This window comes from Misgurnus anguillicaudatus, unplaced genomic scaffold (assembly GCF_027580225.2).
Source record: "Misgurnus anguillicaudatus unplaced genomic scaffold, ASM2758022v2 HiC_scaffold_29, whole genome shotgun sequence".
NCBI classification, from domain to species: Eukaryota; Metazoa; Chordata; class Actinopteri; order Cypriniformes; family Cobitidae; genus Misgurnus; species Misgurnus anguillicaudatus.
This window is the reverse complement of record NW_027395279.1, coordinates 4,808,534-4,833,899: the sequence shown is the minus strand read 5'-3', so window position 1 is coordinate 4,833,899 and position 25,366 is coordinate 4,808,534. Positions and strand designations below refer to the sequence as shown.

Here is a 25,366-nt window from a genome sequence, read left to right as displayed (position 1 = left end):
TAAATACTTGATTCTGATTGGCTGGAAGGTGTGCATTAAAACCGTTTAAAGGACAAGTTCGGTATTTTATACTTAGAGCTCTGTTTTCAGATTGTTTATGATGAAATAGAACGGTTTTGACTGAAATTTGGACATATGCGGCTGCCCCGAAAATTTTCGGGTGTTTGTGTTTCACCTCCCACCTTTACAATGGGTTTAATGGTGCACTGGAACAATCCTTCCTAAAATGCATTAAACTTTCGTTTACAAAGACGTGAAACTCACCGAGTGGTCAGGAGTGTTCACTGGTATGCTCACACAAAAATTACGAAGAGAAAATCAGAAAATGTGATAATTCTGATAATTCATTTAAATAAAAGCAATACAATGGCACTACTTTATTTAAAGCAAATGGAGTGCAAGCCTTAACTTAAGAAAATTACCGTCATTTTACCCGTCTGTTAAAAAATTACACTGTAAACATTAATTACAGCTTTAACTTGGCAAATAACCAAGGTATAAGCGGGATAATCCACGGCTAGCCATGCATTAAAGGGTTTTAATGTACTTCGCAGAGGCAACCCGTCGGGTGGTTCTTCGCCTCTACGTCGTGCATTAAAACCCTTTAATGCATGGCTAGCCGTGGATTATCCCTTACTTATTACACGGCTCTCTGGAATGCTTGATTCTGATTGGTCAGTTGAGACATTTGCAGGTTCGTTCTTTTCAAATAATAACCGCTCCAAAATAATAACGCATAGCCGGCACTACTTGCACGAGTAAAATCGCTCCGCGCCAATAAAAATCAATAAAGATTACTGTCTGTTTGGCGCCATCTTGTGACAAACACTCGACAACCACGACAAGACACAGACAGCTTACTGAGACTGAACTTGACAAAATAGAGCATGACAGCTACGAAGCCAACACACACAAAAATACAGAATGGGCATTAAAACTTCTCAAAGACTGGCTAAAAGGGAAAAAATGGAGACAGACAAGTATGAAGCAGATGATCTTAATAAGGTATTACGATCATTTAATGCATCTGTGCAAAGTTTCGCGGAAGGATAAAAATGTTAATTTAAAACAAATATGCCAATAAAACGTTTCAAATTCATATTCATGTCCAGTTTTTTTTCTTATGTGGCAAGTAGCCGTGTAATAAGCGGGATAATGTAGAGGCAGCCGGTAGTTATTGGGAAATAAGCCCCTTCAGTGTGATACAAGACCCTCCGCTTCGCGTCGGGTCCTGATCACACTGTCGGGGCTTATTTCCCAATAACTACCGGCTGCCTCTACATTATCCCTTACTTAATGCATGGCTAGCCGTGGATTATCCCTTACATATTCAATCATTATGTGTTGTTGATCGGAGGTGATGGGTCTTCAATGCGCAAACATAAAAGCACAGAGACATACCAGTATCTTTATAATGGGAAAGTCAGTCGAATGTTTGTACATGTAATTTACCAAGACTTTGTGTTTTTAACTTTTCAGGGGCGGGTTTAAAATGTCACAACTGTCCCTCTGGTGTGAGCTTTTTTTAAACTGCAATTTTTAATGGACTTGTTTATATGGCGACACGTCCGACACAGTCAGCTATCTTTCTCATTCAACACATTGTAATTTATTTGAACAAACCACCATAATAAACATATTAAACTACATGTATTGAGTATTGTTTTCGTTTTATGAAAATATTATTACATCGCTTACGCAGTGGAGACATGAGCTTATGAAATTATTTGCTTACTTTTTAAAGTATTTGCTTTTTCATTTAAAACATAACAAAAGTATGCGCAAACACATTACAAACTATTATAAACATTAACTAAGCAGATTATGTCGTATATATTCTGTACTGTAATCACATTTTTGTAATAATATATATTTATTCTGCTATTATATATATATATATATATATATATATATATATATATATATATATATATATATATATATATATATATATATATATATATATATATATATATATATATATATATATATATATACATACAGTATACACACACACACAATTGTATCCATTTTTATGTGCAAAAATAGCTTGAAATTTCAAACTATTGTATAATGTGTTCCTGTAGCTCATGTGGTAGAGCATTGTGTTAATATCATAAAAGTCATGTGTTCGATTGTATTGAGGGACAATACACACATATTGATGAAATGTATAGACTGACTGAGCTGTAATTCACTTGAATAAAAGTGTCTGCCAAACGCATAACTGTTATAAAACACAAGAGCTATAAACTTCTAAAAGCACTCACTGTTTATTAAAAATATAAGTAAGTCAAAAACCTGTTTAACTTGATACCGACTAGGCTATTTTAAGTCTAAATGATGGTTTTATCATCTGGCCCTCAGCCCGCGGGCCATTCTTTGTATGTCATGCCCTGCTTTGACAAGTACCCTGGCAATCACCAAAATAATAAAGGAATGAGGTTACGTCAGAATAAGAAACAGCACTGGCCTCCTCGGTTAATTTTTCATATGCTATTAACAGTATGAGAACATACCTCAGTAGGTCAAGACGAGCGTTTGGGGAGGTTATAATTCCTGCGGTGTCTGAGAAGATAGGTCATACAACGTGGTGTGAAGTTTACAGATCAGACCTACAGAGGGTTTCATGTCATCTCCAGACACCGTCTAATCTCAGATCAACACGCAGCTGTTCCCTTGGCATGCTGGATAAAAACTATCAGACCCGGATCTATTTACTCAAAGTCTCATTAGCTGTCATAGCACCTGCCTGAGGGACAGGGTCTCATTTAATCACTTAACTTTCCTCTGGAGAAATAACTTCACCAAATCATTAGCTGCACAGCTTTCCACCATAACACTCATCAACGAGTAGTACAAAGTTACCCATTGTTAAACACATTTATGTATTTAACTCAAAACTGCATTATTTATGAGTTAACATGAAGGGAAGGTTTCAATCGGTAATCTTACAATTTCCAGCCATAAACAATCATGAAGACAGCTAGTTGGCAGGTGTAAGTTTTAGACTGAAACAATGATCATATGTTTTTGATTCAAGCTTAGCACTGTCAGATGATGTTATTATACAGATTAAAAAATATAAAATACATTCACAACTCAAAAGAAATAAAATCACAAATGAGGTCATTTTAAAGGGGACATATCATGAAAATCTGACTTGCTATAATTGGGTCCCCAGTGCTTCTATCAACCTAGAAAATGTGAAAAATAACAACCCAGTGACTTAGTTGTGGTAATTCATTCTCTGCAAGCATGTGAAAAAATAGGTAATTGAAATTTGGCTCCTCTTGTGATGTCAGAAAAGGATAATACCGCCCCTTAATCTGCACTATCCAACCACATCACTGCCATTTAGTGCAGAGATCAGCTCACACCCAAATAGACAAATTTTTGCTCACAATTACAAAGTGTCAATTTTAACATGTTTTATTTGTTTAATTTAATTATTATGTTTAATTATTATTATTATAAAAATGTATAATAAATAAATAAATAATTATTATTATAAATAAAATCTATATGGCATTTTGAGCTAGAACTTTATATAAGTACTCTGGGGACACCAAAGATTTATTTCACATCTTAAAAAAGTCTTGTGAAATGTCCTCTTTAAAGGCACAACATGAAACTTTTTGGCCACTAGGGGGTGCTAGACATGTATTTTTCACTTCTAGCGCCCCTAGAGCCCACAAGCGCCGCAGCACTGTCGCAAAGGAAAGGAACTGGCCAACCTTAAAACTAAACTAAAAACTAAACATTTAAAACGCTAAACGATCAACATTTTGAAACAACAGGGAGAAACGCAGTCATGTTACAACTTTCTGATGAGGAACTCGTCGTGGCAGAAGCCATGTCTCAAACTGAAGGTTGCAGCCTCCAGATGTCATATTTCTAAGCTGTATACGTCATCAAGACTGTCTTATTTCACAATATTAACAATTACAAAGTTGACTATTATACTTAGTTAATCGTAAATTGTTGCAGTATGCTTATGACTTGCGAATGTAATGCTCAGTTTAGGCTTGATGACGTATGCAGCCTGCATATTTGACCTCCGGAGGCTGCAGCCTTCCAATTGAGAAACGACCAGAAGTATTTCCTTGCCTTTTCCCAAACAAATATTGTTGCATCGTCTCTCTCCCTCGCCACCAGGATTTTCCGCAATGGCGCTCGTTTTTCCTCTCTTTTGTGTGAAAATTGTCGCTCCAAATCCAAGTAAACCGATGTGGTCCAAGCAGACCTAAAGGCTGCCGCTTTGTAATACGTCACGCGAGTGACAGCGGAACGCAGCAAATGAGGAAGAGAGAAGAGAGAAACGCTCGGATCTGATTGGTGAATGAATAGGGTTTGGTTTTACACTGTGTGAGTTTAAGCAAGTTTGACTGCTTTTGCATCCTGGATTGTAATGTAAATATCATAGACACAGTAAAAGAAAGGTAAATACGCGAACACCGCATGTGAATACAGGGAACTATATGCAAGATAATCGCATTTATGTATGAATCAAGAGTTTATATAAAAAAAATTGCCTTAAAGGGGAATCGAACCCGGGTCGCCCGTGTCATAGGTCTGTGACACTAAAGACTGTGCCACAGAGTCACATAATAAAAGCTGCTCTCTACATTCCTTAAGTAAGCCTCCAGCAAAATTCACGTTAAAAACAAATTGTGTGGAGGAAGTGACGTATGCCGTAAAGCAGTCGAATTTTGTAGTTTTTTTTGTGCTCTGGTTACTACCAGAAACCCTAAGTTTTAAAATACGAGTAAAAGTGATACAGACCCCGTCAGGCTATGGTAGACATGTCATTCAACCTATTTAAAGTCGAGGTACTATCACAAGGGTCTTGAAAAGTTATTATGAAGGTTGAAAAATTACATGGTGTCACTTTAATGTCTAACATTTTTCTCCTAGACATCAATGAGATTGAATAAAGAGCAAATTTCAAATTTTTGCAAGTCTCTTGCAAAGACTCAAAATCTCATATATGTCATAAGTCGCATGGGTATATATATTTGTAGCAATAGCCAACAATACATTGTATGGGTCAATATTATCGCCAAAATAATTAGGATATTAAGTAAAGATCAAGTTCCATAAAGATATTTTGTAAATTTACCATAAAATTTACCATCTACCATAAATATATAAAAAATGCATTTATCATTAGTAATATGTGTTGCTAAGGACTTCATTTGGACAACTATAAAGGTGATTTCTCAATATTTAGATTTTTTGCACCCTCAGATTCCAGATTAGTTTTATCTCAGCCAAATACTGTCTTATCCTAACAAACCACACATCAATGGAAAGCTTATCAACGTTCAGATGATGTATCTCAATTTTAAAAAATTGGCCCTTATGGTTTTGTGGTCCAGAGTCACAAATACCTTTCAGAAAAAAATTTACTGAGCTCAAATTTGCAAAGTCTGCAATCAAAAGTCAATATCACTTAAGATTTCAATATAAACGCAAACATTTCTCATCTACTTTTTTACCTATATAATCTACACTAATATTATTAATTTCATATAATCTACATAAATTGTATTTATTTTTGTATAATCTACATTAATTGTATTAATTAATTTTAGCTCCATACGCTTAATGCATTTAACAAATGTCACACTTGTTTACATTTTTATTTCTCTTAAGCAATTTCATGAGAAACATCTGAGACTAAAGGCCAGATTTACTAAACGGGGCAAATTAGCGCAAGAGCGCAATTCCAAAAAGGCGCAGATGGGAGTGGTAATATCTGTGGGTTATTTACTAAAAAAGGCACAAATTAAATAACACAGGCCCAACAGATGATTTCCATAATGAACAATGCAATCTACTAAGAGATGCACAAATTAGTTCAGGGTCACAAATAAGCAGAGCTGATGAGGTGCGGGTGATCTACCAACACCTGATGCGCTTGAGTTCAGCACCACGGATATCGGAGCTGAACATTTGTTGTGAAATCCCAACTAACGAAGCCATAATATTCTGAAAAGCACTGGAGGACAAAAAAATGAAGGTTTACAAGCAGATTTGAAACACTTGGTATTGTGTGATTTCTAGTAACTTTTATTTCCTCCAGCAAGATAACATGGCTTGGCAAACAATATTTTTTTAATAATATTACACGCTGCCACAATGTGTTCCTCTGGCATTACAAATAAATTGTTACATGGGGAAAAAATCCTCTGCCTTGTACCACATCTCTGCCAAGCGCTCTCCTATCAGTTTGCAGCCATTTCAAGTGCAAAATTCTTTAAGTTTTTTTCTGTGTTAAATAATGCAGCAAATACCAGTAATATCTGATAAAAAATATTTTACTCGTGTAACTACTCATGTCACAGAGAAAACATGGAAGTGTTTGGTGGCTTTTAAATTCATCACTGTTTGGATCCTAAGGAATGAATGGGGCTAGGCTAAATACTAACACATTCAAGAAGTGCTGTAGAAAGATTAAGTGCACGCATTGAAAAAATATTTGTTGTGGTAAAGGAAAGAAAATAGTAAAAATTGAAAAACTGTGTTTTATTCCTTTAACAACAAAATGATAGTTTGCGCTGGCTGATACTTAGCTGAAACACAACTGAGATCTTCATCAAATCTCTTGAACTATAAAAGAACAACATCTGTGCAATATCAATTTCCTCTGGGGAGCTATAATAGTGCATGCAGTTTGGAAAACTGGATTTTGTGGTCTATCTGTGACAGTAGCGGAAGCATTTTGTATGTTTCCCCCCAAACCCCCAAGAGAAATATCTGGTTTGTGGCCGCCCCAATTCACAAACCCCATATTTCCTTCTTATGGTCTGAATGCTGTGAAGGTCACACACTGTCAGTCTCACATTGAAGGTTTGTACTGCAATAATGAACTCAGGTGAGCAACGTGAAAGATAAATGAATCATATATAAGTAATCTAAAGGCTTTAAGGTATGAAGACAATTAATCACGGGTTTCGGTTTTCACACCGATCGATTCTGCCGCAAAAGGTTCGAGTAAAACCGATGACCAATTCTTTAATGTCAACAAAATAATTGGAAAATCTGACCTCTTCTGCAAGCTCCAATGAAGATACGGAGGAAGAGAAAGAGAAGAGGATATACAGTCAATGTGTGTAGAAATATAAGCATGAATGATAAGGCGCAAGCTAAAAATCAATATTATATCAAGATGGAAAATAAAAAAAATCATGCATCACCATTATCATTGCTCAAAACCCATAACAGTAATTCAACTTTGATAATCTGCCAACACCAGAAATAAATATATTTACCATGAAAAAGCGACTGAGACCAGACAATCAGATTATTGAATTAAGCAAAAAAGTATAGGAACACCACCCGGGTGATTCTCACGAAACCATTGAAACACCACAGCACTAATGATTTTAGCTTTAAAATGTGTAATATAGTAACATTAAAAAGCATCAGAATTAACACAATACTGTGTTCTACCTTGCACAATGTGTGATTTCAACATAAGAATTTATCATTGTAAATTTTATCTCATTTTCTGCTGAAATTCTCATTACCGCAATGTGTCCGGCTGTGTTTGAACATGCGTTATGTTGTAATTTAATCAAATGAACAAAAAAATATTAAGAAAAAAAATAAATGGATGTTTTGCTAGACTACTTTAGATGACAGAAAAAATATTTACTGAATATTCATGTATAATAATAATGAAGAAAAATTAGGAAAATGATGTGTCCATGCCTGATGTTCTCATCCTCCGCAACACTTTTTGAGAACAGTTTAAGCACACATACAGAATTTTAATAAAGTTTGATTTTGAGTGACCAAGCACATGGACCAGTTACTTCAAGATGGCTACCAGGTAAGATCATTTTTTTACAGTTAATTTGAAATATTGTCTTGTCAGAATGCTTACACGACATTTTGATTATCATTACCGCAACATATGCTTATTAAATGTTAATTTAATTAATAGAAGCATAATACTTTGATTTTAAATGCATGTGCAGAATCTCCAAATTATGTTCTTTCAGGTTTGTCATGTCATTTTGAAAATATGTCAGTGTTGATGTTTTCCGACTGTTGCGGTAATGAGATTTTTTAGGACTAATTTTTTAAATTATGTTACAAAAAGTGTTAAATGATAAGTAAAAGTTTTTAAATTAATGTTCCCATTTACTCCAGACTTTGTTTTTCAATGTCTGGTGGGAAAAAAAGTAAATTTAAGCAATTTTTACATTTTCATGCTTGACATTTTTAAAACCAAGTTTTCATGAGAATCACCCACCCACAATACACAAGCAACTACACAACACACCTAAAAACATTCAGAAAGATTAAGAAGACCTATAGCAAAATGTTGCACACAACCAACGTACTTGATGAATAGAGATACATTTAAGAAATATTTTAATTAATTACACACATTTTAATTTATTATAGCAAATAATCATCTACTGAGCAAGGCACGCTTTATTTATTAATTCGAACACACAAAATAGCGACCCACATTTTATCTTAAGTGGTAATTTTGAAGCCGGAGAGAATAATTGTTCGAGTCAGACATTAAAGGAACCATCATTCACATGAAACAATGACAAAACCAAGACACAGCCAGGTACTTTCCAGGGAAACGGCTAAAAATAGCATTGATTTCCACACAAATGATCGCTGTACACAACAGGGGCCGACACACACACACACATGCACACACATGCGCACACACACACGCACACACAGTGGGACGTCACAAACGCTGCAGGGGATAAAATGTAGAGCACATGCAAAATGATACATACTACAATACCCAAAAGAACAATTGTGCTACAAGATTATTAAAAAAAAATACAGGCAACAGACCTCACCCAACAATGCATATGTTTTACAAGACACCACCAAACATACAAGGCTGTCTCCTCCCATGAGGCAATGCAGCGGCCGGTCTCGTTTATTTAGGGCAACACTTATACAGTAACTATTCTTACTTTTGCTATTTTTAAGATAGACTGTGGTTTTACGTAAGAAAGGCACACGATTGAATGTTAGGCATAACAGTGACTTACTCGACTCTGGCATGCAAAACAGTTTCTCACAGCGAGAGCATTTGAGGTCAAGATATATATATATTTAAATTTTGTCTAGTGCTTGTGTCAAAGATGGGAGGTGGATCGTTCCTGTTATGGAGTACATTTTAAGCTCTATGTGTACCATAAAAATTAACATCTTTTGTAGTCATTTATGAAAGAGAGGAGTTTTATTCAGGCACTTTTATCAAGGATGGAAAAAAGGATGGAAAAAAGAGAGTTAGTAGTTGCAAGCGTTGATGTCAATACCACCTATATAGAGGATGTCGAAACAAGACAAGACAAAGACTCTGGGGGGCTAAGACCAAGACAAGACCGAGATGAAAAACAGTGGAGACTGAGACAAGACCAAGACCATCAAAAAATTGATGCATCTTGGCTATTGTGGGCCTTTATTAATTTGTTGACGGATTGCTTTTTGGACTACTGCAAAGTAACGAAAGAAATCAAATAAGAAATAAGTCAGTGATTGCTTTTAAAGCCAGAAGTTTTACATCTATTAATGATGTTATAACACATAAATCAGACAATGCATCAGCAATTTAGTGTAAATTCCACAATTGACCTATGGCTAAGCCATGCCCCCTCCACTCACTCGGAAAAACAATCAACATTCGGTGATAGGCGCTATGGCAGCTGTCACAGGAGGAGACATTTCACAGGAGGAAATTGATGATTTTTGGAGACAGAAAGAATATATATCATCTCGAAGTCACCAAAGGGCCCTTAACTATGCATTGGAGGGTTATATTAATAATTTTATTGCTGAGAAGGTCGATGAAAAGCTTCACAGGTAAACACGATAAACCGCATCATAATGCCATCTGATCAAATGAAATATGTACAGGTCTAAGTTGCATACGTTTCCAGGACAAGCCTTTTAACCATCTTTACCAAGAGTACCTCTCCGTTAGTTTGGTGCTACAGTATTTACATGAATCATTCAGCACAACATTGCTATTACAAATAACAAATAACATTTGTTATCTTGGTTATTTATAGATACGTTAATGAAGCTAAGTGACATGATGTACAACGCAGCTAGAAGCTAACGTTAACGTTTTCTAATGTTAGGCTAACATTACGTTAGAGATGTTAAAGATAACGTTCAAATACGTTGTTGACTTAGCTTAGAACAGATGTAGTATTTTTGTTTAATTCAGTGTTTCTTAAACTTTTTCTGCCATTCCCCATTCTGGAGGTGGGGAAGGGTTTCAAGCCCCACCTGTTCCAATCGCCCCAACAAAATCGTAATCAGCTAGGTTTTAAGTTACCGCGTGACATTTTCTACAGTCTGATTTATTTAAGTTTTAAGCTAGGTTTATGTTTAAATGTGCCGTTTTGAGTGTATGGTCAATAAATAATTGAATTAATAGATTTTCTCCCATTTGTCACGCCCCACTTGTAATGTTCCTATTCCCCACCAGTGGGGCCCGCCCCACACTTTGAGAAACACTGGTTTAATTTATCCACGTTAAGTTGGTGTTGTGGTCTAACGCATAACTCAATCCAAGAAGACACTTAAAGTTATCTTGGTTGAGATGTGGCTTGGGAAAGGTTAAAAACACACAACGTCGCCCAGCCTATCGGGATACCCCATGCACACGTTTGACCATTTTAAACTTAAAATGACAAGAAAAAACATATATAAACGAATGAAAACTGACAATTGCAATGCATTTCAATGGACGTGTAAGCAGAGAATGTATTGGGTTAGCTATGCGCACTGTGATTGGTTCATCGCGTTTGAGGGCGTGGCTTAGCCATAGGTCAATTGTAGTCTTGACCGGTCTTAAAATAAAATCCTGGGTCCAGTCTGAGACCTAGAAAAAAGTTTCTAATATGAAAACATTTTGCATGAGAAATAGTGGTTGGCGATAAACTAGTGGTCGTCGATTTTATTTTTCCTAATACTGATATTGAAAAACCTATTTGAGGCAAACAGAACATTTGTGAAACTAAAACATTTGTTACGCGTAATATTTTTAAAAATACCCTTTTTAAAGTGCACCTATTTCATTGCTAAAAAGCGTTATCTTTTGTATTTGGTATACAATGTCTTCACATGGTTTATGGTTAAAAACACATTTCCACATACTGTACATTTTTGTTGCTCCATATTTCACTCTCTTCCTGAAACGCTTTGTGTCCCTTATTGGCCAGTATCTGTACATTGTGATTGGTCTGAATACCTTTGACGTCAGCAGGAAATGTGACGCTCCTTACCATGTTTGACAAATTCGCGCACAATGCAATGCCAACAGGAGTTAACTTACAGGCTATAAGTCAAAGCGGGAGGAATTATGATAATGTCGGTCTTTACTACATCACCAATTACAGGAAGTAAACTGTTGCCTACAATCCGTGTGTTCGTTGTAGTCCAAGACGATAGTCCAACTCGTGTCATCGTTTACTTTGGGGTTGTACCTTTTGCATATCTTTAACACGTACTAATACACACTTACACAACAAAGGAGATGTAAATTGGTGAATCAGACCACAGTTGCTTTTAAATACTACTAATGCTAATTGTTACATAAAATATGAAGAGTTTCGTTGCAAAACAAGATAAATCCGTTTTTTTAATTCTTCCGAAATCTCGTTTTTTTGGTTGTGCATTCCAATTAATATCAATGCAACTGCAGTTGGTTTGTTTTGATTTAAACCTTCATAACTTAAAAAATACAGCTGAGTAGCACCATAAAACAAAATAATAACATGATAATATAATAATAAACATGTTTTGACAAAAATGTTAAAAAACGGATTTATCTCGTTTTGCAACGAAACTCTTCATATGTAGAATAAGACTTTTCTGCATCCGTGTTGTTGCCTGTAACACAACGTAACATTATGGTAAAGTCAGATCAGAGTTTAGTTTTACATTACAAAAAAGTTTTATTCATTACAAAAACAAAATTAAAAAAATATTTATTGGCCAAACCGAAAAGATATATCGGCTGATTTGATAATGATAATAATAAAATATTGTGGGGCTGCAGGATTATGACAAAAATCATACTTTTGCGATTATTATTGATGATTAATTGATTTTTACATTGAAGTTTTTTTATGTTTTATGAAGCAGCTGCATGGTAAATTCTAAACATCCAAAAATAAATAATATTATGTAAATAACAAATAATTATGGAAATTATGTTAGTAAAAATGGACACATCAACTTAACAATTTTTTAAATCTCTGATTCATACTGTATTTGGTGCCCAAACAGACTGGCAAAGTGCACAGAAATGAGCACAATTGGACAGCTGGGGCTTTTGGCGATTATGTAATTTTTCCCCCTTAACTGTAATCCCGATTTGTTTTTTCTATGAATTATGCAGCCCTAAAATCAGTCACTGCAATAGATTTGCATATTACTACTAAAACCTTTAACTATCAATTTTATTGCATTACAAATTTCTTAAATTAACCACTTTAAAATAAACAGTAAAGGTAAAATTAATTTAACTTAAAAATGATTAGTCTTAATCTTTAAAAAAAATATGATTTTAACTTTTTATTCAGTAAATTAAGACTTATATATTATGAGACTTTAAAATCCACTGAGGATTTGTTTGGTTTCTTAATAGCTTGATTTAACAAGGTCTCATTGCCAAAGCTTTTGAGTCAAACATAGTGTATGTCCAATTGAAAACAACTTTAGTGTCTAAAAGGAGGCTGTGGTTTAAAATTAGTGTTCAGGTTGATGTGAATAACTTGATATCTGCACAAATTTCTTCATTCTACCGTCTGCCAGGTTTCCACAAGAGCTTTTTGCTCTCCGTCAGTGATTGATGCAGCTACTGTGAGCGACTGAGAGCTCTTTGACTCGGCCTGTAAATCCAAGGGGAGACTGATAAATCCTGAGTATTGAACTGAATACAGCACATCGCTCCAAAGAGCCATCAAAGTGGAAAAATTCAACAGCATGCAAGTGGGCGAGAAAAAAACCTTTGAGAGCTTGAAGAGGGGCAATCATGTGGATCATCCGAGAAACGGAGGAGAGTACGTTGCCCCTTGCCCCGTTTTGTTGATGATTAAAGAAAAACGTCATACTTTACAGCTTACAGCAAAAAGGTTAAATCAAGAGAAAAGAGAGCCGGTGCACTCAGCCGATGGTTTAGAAACAGAGATGTTGTTATGCAATGTTACGCCTGCACTCGCTGTACCAGTCTGAGTCATAAAGTTGTAAAAAGCAAAGAAAAAAACAACTCGACTTAAAAAAAAGAAAAACGCTCAGAACACAGCGATATGAAATAAACTGAAGAACTGACAGATGTTTGGAAGCAAGCATCATGGGAACGTTTAAGGAGGCCATCAATGAGGGCAGAAGGAATGCAGGAATGATGGAGGAAAAAATGAAACTCATCTCCTCAAGAGACTTAAATCCTCTTTGATTGAGGGGATGTGCTGGCAAAACGGAGCGAGATTCTCAAGGGCGACGGTCGCGCCATCATTTTCACTTGCCCTCGTGTACCAGCAGGGCAGCTGCTGCTGTGATGGTGCCAAAAGAGCTCAGAGGTTTCTTTAGCCTGCTAACTATAACCAATAGCTGCTTTCCAGATTTTTTGCAGATTTGCGCAAAACTTTAGCGTTATTTTCCACAAAAGCCTATTGCGAAATTATGACATTTCCATTAATTAATGATATGCGCCTGAAATGTAGTGCGAAATTTTCGTGCGATAAGTCATTCCAAACATCACGTCAACTAGGCCAGTGTTTCCCAACCTTCTTTTCTGCCACGGCACAGTTTTGATAAGTAATAATCATTAACAGATCTGCACAAACCTGTATTGCAATGCTTAAATGACTTGTTAGACTGGAATATTATACTGTATTAAACATAGTATTCACATTTAATGTGAAACTTGATCTTGTTTTGATGAACACAAATGATATCCTGGCTGGAATTGATGACAGTGAGACACGCCTCAAGTGCTTTTTCAAACACTGTGGCAGTGTTATTTTTCCACGGCACACCAAACAATTGGTCACGGCACACTAGTGACTAGTGACCTGAACTAGGCATTATTTTTAACCGAAGGAGACGTAAGAGTATTATCCAAACATTAAGGCCAAAGAAACCCCTTAAACATGGCAGCAGACAAGTACTAAGGTGTTTCTTTGAGGTTTTAGTACATATCGTGCCATCTTCAATGTGATTTACTTGCATCAGGTGACCTAAAAATGCAAATAAACTGTTTCCAATGCAGTTTTGCGAAATACACCTTTTCCGAATTTCTTGAAAAACCACATCATGTGAGCATAAAAATGTTTTTGCGATATATGGAAGTTTTTGCTAAATGACCGTATTCACAATGACAATTTGCGCAATTTATATTAAACAGTCACAGACAGCAATCTAAGGGCCTGTTTACACAAGAACGCTCAAGGGTGAAAACGCAAAAATATTTTAAAGGCTGTTTTTAGAGCTTGAAAACGCAAAAAAGTGAAACCACCCTCAAGAGTAGAAATCTTAAAAACAAACTACCCTCACGTTCCCGTCTAAAGGGTAAAAACTCAAAAGTCTGCTAGTATTACTGATCAGAGAAGGCGCATTAATTACCTCCATCAAATTGTTGATGCGCCAATTCATCGGCCGCAAACCAGACGGCTTTGGGCGAGACCTGGGAGAACAAGGAAGAAGGTTGTACGCAGGAGCGCGGACTTGGTGGTGTTGTGTGTCAGTGCTTCACATTGCCACCTAGCCGCCTGGAGTGCATACTACATCGAAAATCACAAATTTTTGCATCACAGTATGCACGCAGATTTCCTCCTCAATACGCTCGTATAAACGAGGAATAAAAAGTGATGACCCAACGCCACTTTTGCGTTTTCTTTTCAGATCGTTTCCATGTAAACATAGCCTAAAACTCTAGGATCTTTATAAAAGCTGGATTAATGCATCAATAGGCCTGTGGGAACAGCAGTTGTTGATGTTTGGAAATGTAAAGGCCATTCGAAAAAAAACTGAATGCGCCGAGATTTAATCTCAAATTTATGCAAATCTATTGACCCACTTATACACTTGACATCTAAGAGATTTGCAAACCTGTTAACAATACTCCAAAATTAAACTTTGGTTGTCTATTAATTATTGCCTGGAGTTCCTCATTACATCAAAGCAATGTTTCTCAACCAGACAAAACAAAGATTTAAATAAGCTTAAGCAACTAAAAAATATAAAGATATTTCTTAGTGTTTGGTTATTTGTTTATAAATATACAATCTGTTTAGCTATGCCAAGCTCTAGTAGACATTATGAGTGGGAGGGCCTCCAAATTTTGTAGTGGACAGTAGGGGGGCCTTAAATTGAAAAAGGTTGAAAACCCCTGCATTAAAGGATCTTTTAAGTGTAACCATAGCCTGAAAAGATTGATAACACATTCATATCCCATACGACTACAACTATATCACTCAACACCCAGGTATTGGCTTTTCTTTTTTTGTTTGAACACACTAAGCAAGCATCTATTTTAACTATATACCTGATATAGTCCGGCTACAACCCTTCAATTATTTAAGGTGCAAAATAACCTTAAATTTGGTTTCATGTTGTTTTTGCCTAAATAAATTGCAACATGTATGATATTCCATCATGTAAGCAAAGTCAACAACAATGAAACGATTTAATTTAATTTTCACTCATAGCCCAAATTTTGCCATGTTTTAGCCTAAATTTTGAGCTGTGTTGGGATGGCTATTAGACGTCTTTTAAACTTTAAATTTCTTGTCAAAGGAAATTATTTACATAATCATAAATTCTTTGAATATAAAACAAGAAAAATTAGAAGATATAACCTAACTGTCACCTAAATTCTTTGCAGCTTTATACAAAACACAAACCAGCTGAGATTTTTCAAACCCCAATGCACACATGCAAAGTATCCTATATAAATGTCATGTGCTAACCTTATTAGTATGCAGGCCCTACAGACACTACAACCCCCCCCCCCCCCTTTGTTTTCAACCTCTTACATTAAGAGCATCAAAGTTTGATTTCAATAATTGATTTCACTCTTTGACATGACCTTACTCAGTCAACATTAAAGATATCAAGATTATCACAAGACTGGATCACAGATACACTCATTATCCAAGAAACACTGACTGTAAATGTCTAACATGAATCACATCTTGTGACTGTGAAAAACTGTGAAAAAACCCAATGTCACAGAAATCTGAGGAATCGAAAACTTGCTTGATATACACCCCTAGAACAGCTTCCCAACAAGAAAACATACAAAATGACTACTAATATTTCACTTCAGCCCGCCCCTTATGTGCATTCTGCTTTTAAACATAAATGATTTGAACTTATAAAAAAAAAAAAACCATCTTACCTTTGAGCTGATCTGCTACCACGCTTGGTCCGATCCGTTCTGTGACCCGCCCATCCTCACGCAGGTACCGGTCATCCAAAAACTTGTCCGTGGCCTCAGACAGGTGCACCTTTCCAGCCACACCCAGTTGTTCCATGAGGTTGGCGAGGTTGACATCATTGGACCAGACATCGAACTTAAAGCGCTTCATGCCAAGGATCCCACAAAGCACTGTGCCCGTGTGGACCCCAACACGCATGTTCACCATCTCCTTCTTCTCCTGGCAGAACTGCTCGATAGCCTGAATCATTCCCAGGCCCATCTCCACGCAGCAGTAGGCGTGGTCGTCCTGTGGTTCAGGGCAACCGGCCACGCAGTAGTAACAGTCACCTAGCGTGCTGATCTTCTCACAGCACGTGAGCTCACAGAGGCGATCGAAGCGGCCAAATAAGTCATTGAGGAGTCCCACCAGGGCATGTGCCGATTTGTTGGCACTCATTTTGGTGAAGCCCACAATATCTGCAAACAGAATGCTGACCGGCTCCATGCGTTTCATGTTGAAGGGGCGAAAAATGATCTGACCACGAGGTATCGACGTCTTCTTGCGTTTGGCGCTTTTAGGGCTGGAGGCACAGGCGATCGCTGCTCCCGTTGAGTACCGCTTAACCGAATTATCATTGTCATCATCGCCTTGCTTCATGAGCTCATCTGCCACCCGTCGAGGCATCACTGAATGGATCATTCGCTCCTTCAAGGCCTTTTCAACCTCCAAGTCTTTCCCATGCATGATGGCCTGGCCGACCTTGAGGAAGGTGCAACGTGACCTTACTTCACACATTATGAAAAGATGGATGCCGATGATGTGCGCACAGAGATGTAAGATGGCTCTACCGGGAATCAGCCAGTAAAGAGTTTCCAAATGTTCCTCTGTGGAACCACTCCATCCATCCTCCCAAAACAAGTGCATCCAGCCAAGCATCTCGAAAAGCACAGAGTACAGCAAACCGAGCAGAAGGGAAGCATACAGTCGGACGTGGAGAAAACTGTAGAGCAATGAAAGCACTTCCATACCAAGGGAGAAGGTTCCTACTGGAGACATACAGGGGGCCACTGAAGCCCCACTCTTGGAAACATCAAAAGTGAGATTTCCACTCTCAGAACTATTGAGGTTGCCCAGATCATCTTCAACTTTCGTAGAAAGACCACTAAATTCACCAAAGCCTGACGTTTGGACCTGCGGTGTGAGCGTGAGGGCAAACGTGACCACGATGAGCAAAAGCGTGGCCTGGTTGTAGCAGCGGACGTAGAACTTGGTGAAAGTGAAGACAAACAGGAGGGAGCAAAGTAGGAAGAAAGACGCTGTGGGTAACAAGAAGACAGTCCGTTGACATCGATCAGCATTAGCGATAAAAAAAATTCCCCAGAGAAGGCTGGCCGCAGCAAGGTAAAGCAGCACACAGCGAAAGCGCCTTTGCGTCTGGGGGAAGCAGCGCTCGCGACAGGCCACCTCCAGGATGTTCGAGTCAAATCTGGGGTTCCAAAAGTGCCCAGCTGACCTCTCAAACAGCTGTGGCATTTTCCTCTGACTCCGCAAACCTTTAAACGCAGGTTTGCGGATGCCAGAGTCACCAGAGCTACAGCTGGAAGAGATGCTGTACTTGCAATGTTTGGAGCCCCCTAAGATGCTGCACATGGCACTGGCACCCAGACTCCCACGCTGCTGTTTGTGCACTTTAGCGCTGCTGATTCGCACGGATACCGGACCGTCTCCGCTGGAATCGCAGCTCGCTTCACTGTTGTGAATCAGTTGTTGGTGTTGTGGAGAGGCCATGATAACGTTCACAAACCAGACCTGAGCCTGGGACGAATGTGGAAAATTTGAAAACAGGCTGTTTGTATGGAAAAAGCAGCAAGAGGGAAAATGGGCAAAACAGTTCTGGCGTCTTAACAATGAAGAGTTTCCTTGTGAGTTTGGACAGCTTGTTAAGTTGATTATTTCACCTCATGACGTCAATAACACATACAGCTTCTGTTCTGTCTTGTGTCGTGGAAGTTTATCCAAAGTGCGTGGAATCAAAATGTTTTGGCACTCATGAATCTGCATTACATAATCACACCACAAAAATTAAAACTTGGGCTGAGGATTGTTGTTTTTGACTCCTTTCAATTCAATTTCATCCAAGTGCCACAAACTTTGAATAAATGAGCTATTATATATTTGTGCATGATAAAAGTATGACATACAGATTAAGAGGGCTGTCACATTAATGCTTGTAATAAGCTATGGCGTTTCTTTTCCTATCCAGCAAAGTATAATAAATAAAAAACTGTTTTGTTGATAAAAAATTAAACGTCATGCCTTACGTTTGCAAACTAACCCTCGTGGGAAAGCACAGTGTGGTTCTGCAGACCCTGCAAGCAAAAAACCTCAATCCGGTTTCCTAAAAATAAACCTTCCGCCCTCTTTTGTTTCTTAAATGCGTGTTCATTGGAAACTCCGCGTGCTCTTTATATTGATCACTAGTGGCACAGTACAGTAATAAAAATATTTAATAATTTCAACTTTATTCAAATTATTAAATCTTACTTGTACAATTTTTCTATAGATCCTCCACGCGTTTCAATTTCGGATTAAACGCATATGAATACATATGAATGAACGTGTCCACTTTTACGCACAAGCCTACTTTTATCCCAGATAACTCCCTTTATGCAGATTTCATTACCAAACGTGCATCACTTATTTAGTCTTTTCCACACTACTTCTTTAATAAACATCTACGCCTGAAAACTTCACCAAAATTTCATCATGTCGATGAGGAGTCAACTCTTATTGCATGCAGAGATTTCTGTTCTGCTCTCTCCATAGACTCACAGTGATGAAATGCGTCTTTGCTTTCGCGTCAGGAGTAGTTTCCACAGTCGGGTTTCCCTGTAAGCTCCACAAATCTTTGTCTGTGCCGGTTTCTCGGGTTTTCCCGAGCTTGTCACTGCTGATAGACGCCGGTGTTGTGAGCATCTCATGGCTGTGTACAGTATGTGGTGCGCCGGTGCGCGTCAGCAGATCTCCATCTCCCGCGTCCATCCGACGACTGTCTGTACCAGTCCAACAGTCAGAGGCGGAGATAAAGAGCTGCGTGCGCGTTCTGGAGGGAGACAAACAGAAAGGTTGCGAGCACGCACGCACATGGAAGTACGCTGAACCGCAGTGTGCGCGTCCGTGCGCGTCCCTCTCCGGTAAGCGCGTCCTCGAGAGCTGTCGTAAGGGTGGGGGTTCCAATCAACGTGACGTTAATGCAGGGGGACACACCGCTGTCAGACTGAGAGCACCAAATCAAACCAGCCAAACCAATATAGGTGTTATATTCACATACACACATATGTTTGCCTGTCTGTCTGAAATCATAGCTAGGCAAGAATCACATCTATGGATTTATGTATGTATTTATCTGGCTAGTTGCCTGTCAGTCTATAAGACAGACGGACAGACCGATACATACAATTGAATATTAAACATGGTTTTATTATGGTAAAAGTGTAGTAACCATGTTTTTTGGTGTATTGATTACTATGAGCAAAACCATGGTTTTACTACAGTAACCATGTTTTTTTTTTTTAATTTTTGTAAGTGGATGGACGGATAGATAGATAGATAGATATATAGATAGATAGATAGATAGATAGATAGATAGATAGATAGATAGATAGATAGATAGATAGATAGATAGATAGATAGATAGACAGGCAGGCAGACAGACAGACAGACAGCCAGACAGACGGATGGATGGATGGATGGATACATAGACGGACATACAGACAGATAGATAGACGGGTAGACAGACAGACAGACAGACAGATATAGATAGATAGATAGATAGATAGATAGATAGATAGATAGATAGATAGATAGATAGATAGATAGATAGATAGATAGATAGATAGATAGATAGATAGATAGACGGGCAGACAGACAGATAGATAATAGACAGACAGACAGACAGAAAGATAGATAGACGGGCAGACAGACAGACAGACAGACATACATACAGACAGATAGATAGATAGACGGCAGATAGACAGACAGATGGATGGATAGATAGACGGACATACAGACAGACAGACAGATAGATAGATAGATAGATAGATAGATAGATAGATAGACGGGCAGACAGATAGACAGAGGAACAGACAGTCAGATAGATAGACTGGCGGACAGTCAGACAGATAGATAGATAGACGGGCAGGCAGACAGACAGACAAACAGACAGACAGACAGAAAGATAGATAGATAGATAGATAGATAGATAGATAGATAGATAGATAGATAGACGGGCAGACAGACAGACAGACAGACAGACAGATAGATAGATAGCTAGACGGCCAGATAGACAGACAGATGGATGTATAGATAGACGGACGTACAGACAGACAGATAGATAGATAATAGACAGACAGACAGACAGATAGATAGACGGGCAGACAGATAGACAGAGGAACGGACAGTCAGATAGATAGACTGGCGGACAGTCAGACAGATAGATAGACAGGCAGGCAGACAGATAGATAGATAGACGGACAGAAAGACAGATAGATGGACGGACAGAAAGACAGATAGATAGACGGGCAGACAGACAGACAGACAGACAGATAGATAGATAGATGGGCAGGCAGACAGACGGACGGACAGATAGATAGATAGACGGGCAGACAGATAGATAGACGGGCAGGCAGACAGACAGACAGACAGACAGAAAGATAGATAGACTAGATAAAAGACAGACGGACGGACGGACGGACGGATAGATAGATGAATGAATTACAATAAATTAAAAATAATATTAACAAATTGAATAATCTTTTTTCTGAGTCAGGTCATGTTGACCTGAATGATAAGCTTTTCCATCGTGTTTTCCATGATGCTTGCCAAATTCTCCAATTTTGTAATTAAACGTTGATCCCGGTTTATGAAATGATTCCCAAAATAAACCATTAATCCATAATCCATCTATTTCCATTACAGACTCTTTAAGCTGTGTTCATATTGTGCTTGAATCATATCACCGTTCAACTTAATCAAACTTATTATGTTGTTCTGGAAGTCAATGTGTGGCTGGGATGCTTAAATAAACCTCAGGAAGAGTGAATCAGAGGAAATCCCCGGAGAACTGCAGCTGTATCCGTCACAATAGAGCAGATCTGAGGACACACACACACTGACTGTATACACGATAAACAAACAGTTTATTCTTAGTCAGCTGTATAAACAAGATTTGCTCTGGAAAAAACATTGAAGGTAGGGCATCATTAAAATCTCCAGATATCACTTCAGACACAAACATGTCAACAAAGTTTTCGTATGTATAAAAAAGGTGTAATGAATAAATAAACACACTGTGATACATTACTGTAACATTGTATTTTAATACAATAACAAGGATGGCATGAAAAATTGTCACAAAACATAAAAATCACAGCCAATAGTCACAATGCAAATGTATTCCTCATCCTGCAACACTTTGAAGTGAAATGTGCCACAGACAGGCAAGCTGTCTTATAGGATTCAGCATTGAAAAACTCTGTTTATCATGACCCTGTATGCTTACCTCTCTGAGTTGAAGTCACGACTGTGATGGTGCAATGCAGTTTCCAGACCTGTTCTCCAATCACATTTCAGCAGCAGGGAAACCTCGGTCTGTGTAAATGTCTTTTCATGGGTTTGTTCAGGAGGAGCCTGATGTACCGTGGGTTTCCCTTCACTCCGGGGGGAAAAAGCACAGCAGTTTGTCTGATAGATGTGATCACTGGACTGTGTCTTCATGCATACAGACAGGCCAATGCCATTATAAAGTCATTAAGTTTAATAACATTTGCCCATGAGATGCTGGCTTTATTTTGCTATCGAATGCTATGTTGCACATTTGCTTCAAAAGCATAGCTGCACAATGGCCTGTTATCAATATTGTTCATGTCGTAGAAACAGAATACAGAAATATGACGGAGAGGAATCTCACTGGTTAACATATAAATCATGAAAATTCATTATTAACACATTTGATCTCTGTAATGTGATGCATTTATAAATACTAAAGGAGTAAAAAATATGCATTCAAAATTATTGTAATGGTGCAGTCTGAATGGGAGTCTTCGGTATATGATATTATTAACTATAATTGCTTTCACCTTTTTATATTAAACAGTTACAATTATTATATTGCAGGGTAGACATTGGCTTTATACTTAAAACAGTAGCCCAAAACAATGGCTAATTTGGTTAACACTAACTAGGTGACATATGGTATTATTTCATATTCAGTTTCTATTTTATTCATCTCCATCCCAGACAGGTCTTGCACAATTGTTTCTCACCTCAGTCAGTGGATTTCGAGTGTAATGCGTCTTCTCACATTTTGTGCTCACTCTGGTGGACGGCCGGTGCAATTTCAGCACTTGCGCTCATTTAAAATCACTTTGAGGCACTTAAAAGTATGCATGTTGCAATGGCTTTCTACATTAATAACGACCACCGTGATCGTCCCATCTTAACACATCTGCGAAAGACACAGCTAAGAGCAAACTTACCTGGATTGTCTGAGGTAGGAACAAAAAGTGACCCTGGTATTTAAGTAAAGTCCGATATTAAATGTGTTCTCAGTTTGTCACACCACATAAATGTGTTATTAACCACCTTGTCAAATTCGAAGGAGGATAAAAACGCTACGTAAATAAAAAAGTTATCAACAGAAAGCTGCCTGTAGGCGGGAAAGCTGCCTGTAGGCTTGTTCGACTTCATGCAGCGCCGCGCTAGAACTTAAGGCGGATGACGTCAAAGTACCGCGAGAGGGAGACGAAATGAGACTTTGTGTGATTTCTCGAATCGTTCTCGTGGTACTTTGACGTGACTGTCGGTTCTTGCGGAACCGCATGAAGTCGAACAAGTTTTGTGTCTCTCTCAACTTTCAAATAACGCTACTACCGGTATGGATGCTCGCGATAGTGTTAAGGGCGGGGCCACATTCCATTGCATGGAGCCTGAAAAATCCAGCGAAGACCAGCATAAGCTGGAGAGCTGGTTTTAGCTGGGCTCCCAGCTTGGCGTGGTCCCAGACCTCCTGTAAGCATTGAGGGACCCCTTATAAAGCACAAAAATATAAATTGGGGGAGGGGCTGGTTTTTATTACAACTAAAATACTAAATTAATTTAAAATTCTCGTGCTCCCTGTTGAAAAAAACAGCATACCAGCAAGACCAGCATATGTTGTGTTTTGGTGCTGGTTTGCTAGTGAACACAAGCTAATCAGCACCAGCATTAGCACCAACTAAACCAGCACCAAACCAGCATTAGCACCAGCTATACCAGCACCAAACCAGCATTAGCACCAGCATCCCATGCTGGTCATACCAGCAAGACCAGCATATGTTGTGTTTTGGTGCTGGTATGCTGGTGACCACCAGCATAGACCAGCATAATTCCCATTCTGGTCCATGCTGGTTTGATGCTGTTTTTTTCAGCAGGGCTGTGCTGCCACAAAGCGATACTGTCTATAATTTGTCCCAATTTTGCAATAAACAAATAAAAAATCTGTCTGTAATAAATGTAAACTCTCAAGTGCGCCTCATGCTGTTTTCTAAAGGAATTGACAGAATATCTGCCTGTTGATTATTTTCACCTTGTTGACGGTAAGAATCTTTAGTTATTATCTTTAGTTATTCCCATGCTGATCCACGCTGGTTTAGCCGGTGGTCACCAGCATACCAGCACCAAAACACAACTTACACTGGGCTTGCTGTTATGACCAGCGTGGGATTCTTGTGCTGGTATGCTGATGACCACCAGCTAAACCAGCACCAAACTAGCATGGAAATTATATGCTGGTGGTCACCATCAAACCAGCACCAAAACACAACAAAGGCCTATGCTGGTTTTCCTGGTATGCTGGGTTATCTTTAGCAATTTAGTAATAGGGTTAGGGGCTTTGAAAAAAATCTTCTCAAACTATTAATTCACACTAATTCGAGGGGTAAAAATAGTTAGGGTTTGAGTTAATGGTAATTTGGGGTTTCTTTGATTAAAATCTTACCTTGTGTAATCATGGCGACCCTATAATTACGAGGGGGGGGGCTTAGCTAGGGGACCCTCCATAATCTTTGGCATAATTGGAACACTGGTGTAACTTCACAATTCAGATTTAGCCTGGCTAACACCAAACCTGTCTCATAGAGAATGATACGTGGTCTGGGAACCACATGCTCATTTTCTCGTATTTGAGGTGTGGTTTACGAATGCCCAGAGCCATTTATTGGGTGCTACGAATGTCTATTAAATGCGCCTGTACGTAGCCAATCGTTTCAATTATACCAGATGACGTAGCGACATAAATTCAAACATCAACAACTGTTATCGGGTACACGTGCACATAGCTGAAAGCTATGCAACTAAACCGGTAGCTGTATATTGATATTGAAAAGCAACACAACTTAGTGGCACTGTGAAAACCACAGTAGGTAGGCTACAGGCATAATGACAATATGATATTAATGAATACCACTTACCATTTATAAGTTAAATGGACTTCGTCGACCACGATGCATGGCAGGCTGGTCCTATAAAATTCTGTGGCTAACATGTCTTGCCATATCCAAACATCCTTCTTGGATATATAAATGGTTTAACTCCAAAAGTTGCTCTTTTTTTAAATAAAACTACTTAGAACACTATCTACGGCTGCATCGAAAAGTAACTTCGGGTCTGCTGCCATGTTGGATAAACAAAACTGCTTCACTGTGTCGCATAAACGTCGTCATCATCTTGCTGCCCCCTCCCCGTTCTGTGACTGGTTCCCTATTTCATGGGAAAAATTGGTCCATAGTTTCCGTGCTAGACTTGCAGCGTGATTAAATATGTGTGCAAGGCAGCATGGGGAAGCCCAGGCTAACATAGATCACAGTATTTGTAATGTGTTTCAGCAATACATTTCTAAC

At 38.3% G+C, this 25,366-nt stretch overlaps 1 protein-coding gene across 1 annotated transcript in view; it reads right to left on the bottom strand.

The window, feature by feature from the left end:
* Nucleotides 1-19,617, bottom strand: part of LOC129436653 (adenylate cyclase type 9-like) — an 84,401-nt gene extending 64,784 nt beyond the window's left edge. The window contains exons 1-2 of the mRNA XM_055194897.2: nucleotides 19,263-19,617; nucleotides 16,409-18,485 (exon numbers count right to left, since the gene is read on the bottom strand). Of these exons, the coding sequence (XP_055050872.2) occupies nucleotides 16,409-18,218 (1,810 nt within the window). The 5' untranslated portion in view covers nucleotides 18,219-18,485; nucleotides 19,263-19,617. The remainder of the gene's footprint in view (nucleotides 1-16,408; nucleotides 18,486-19,262) is intronic.
* Between the last annotated feature and the right edge of the window lie 5,749 nt (nucleotides 19,618-25,366).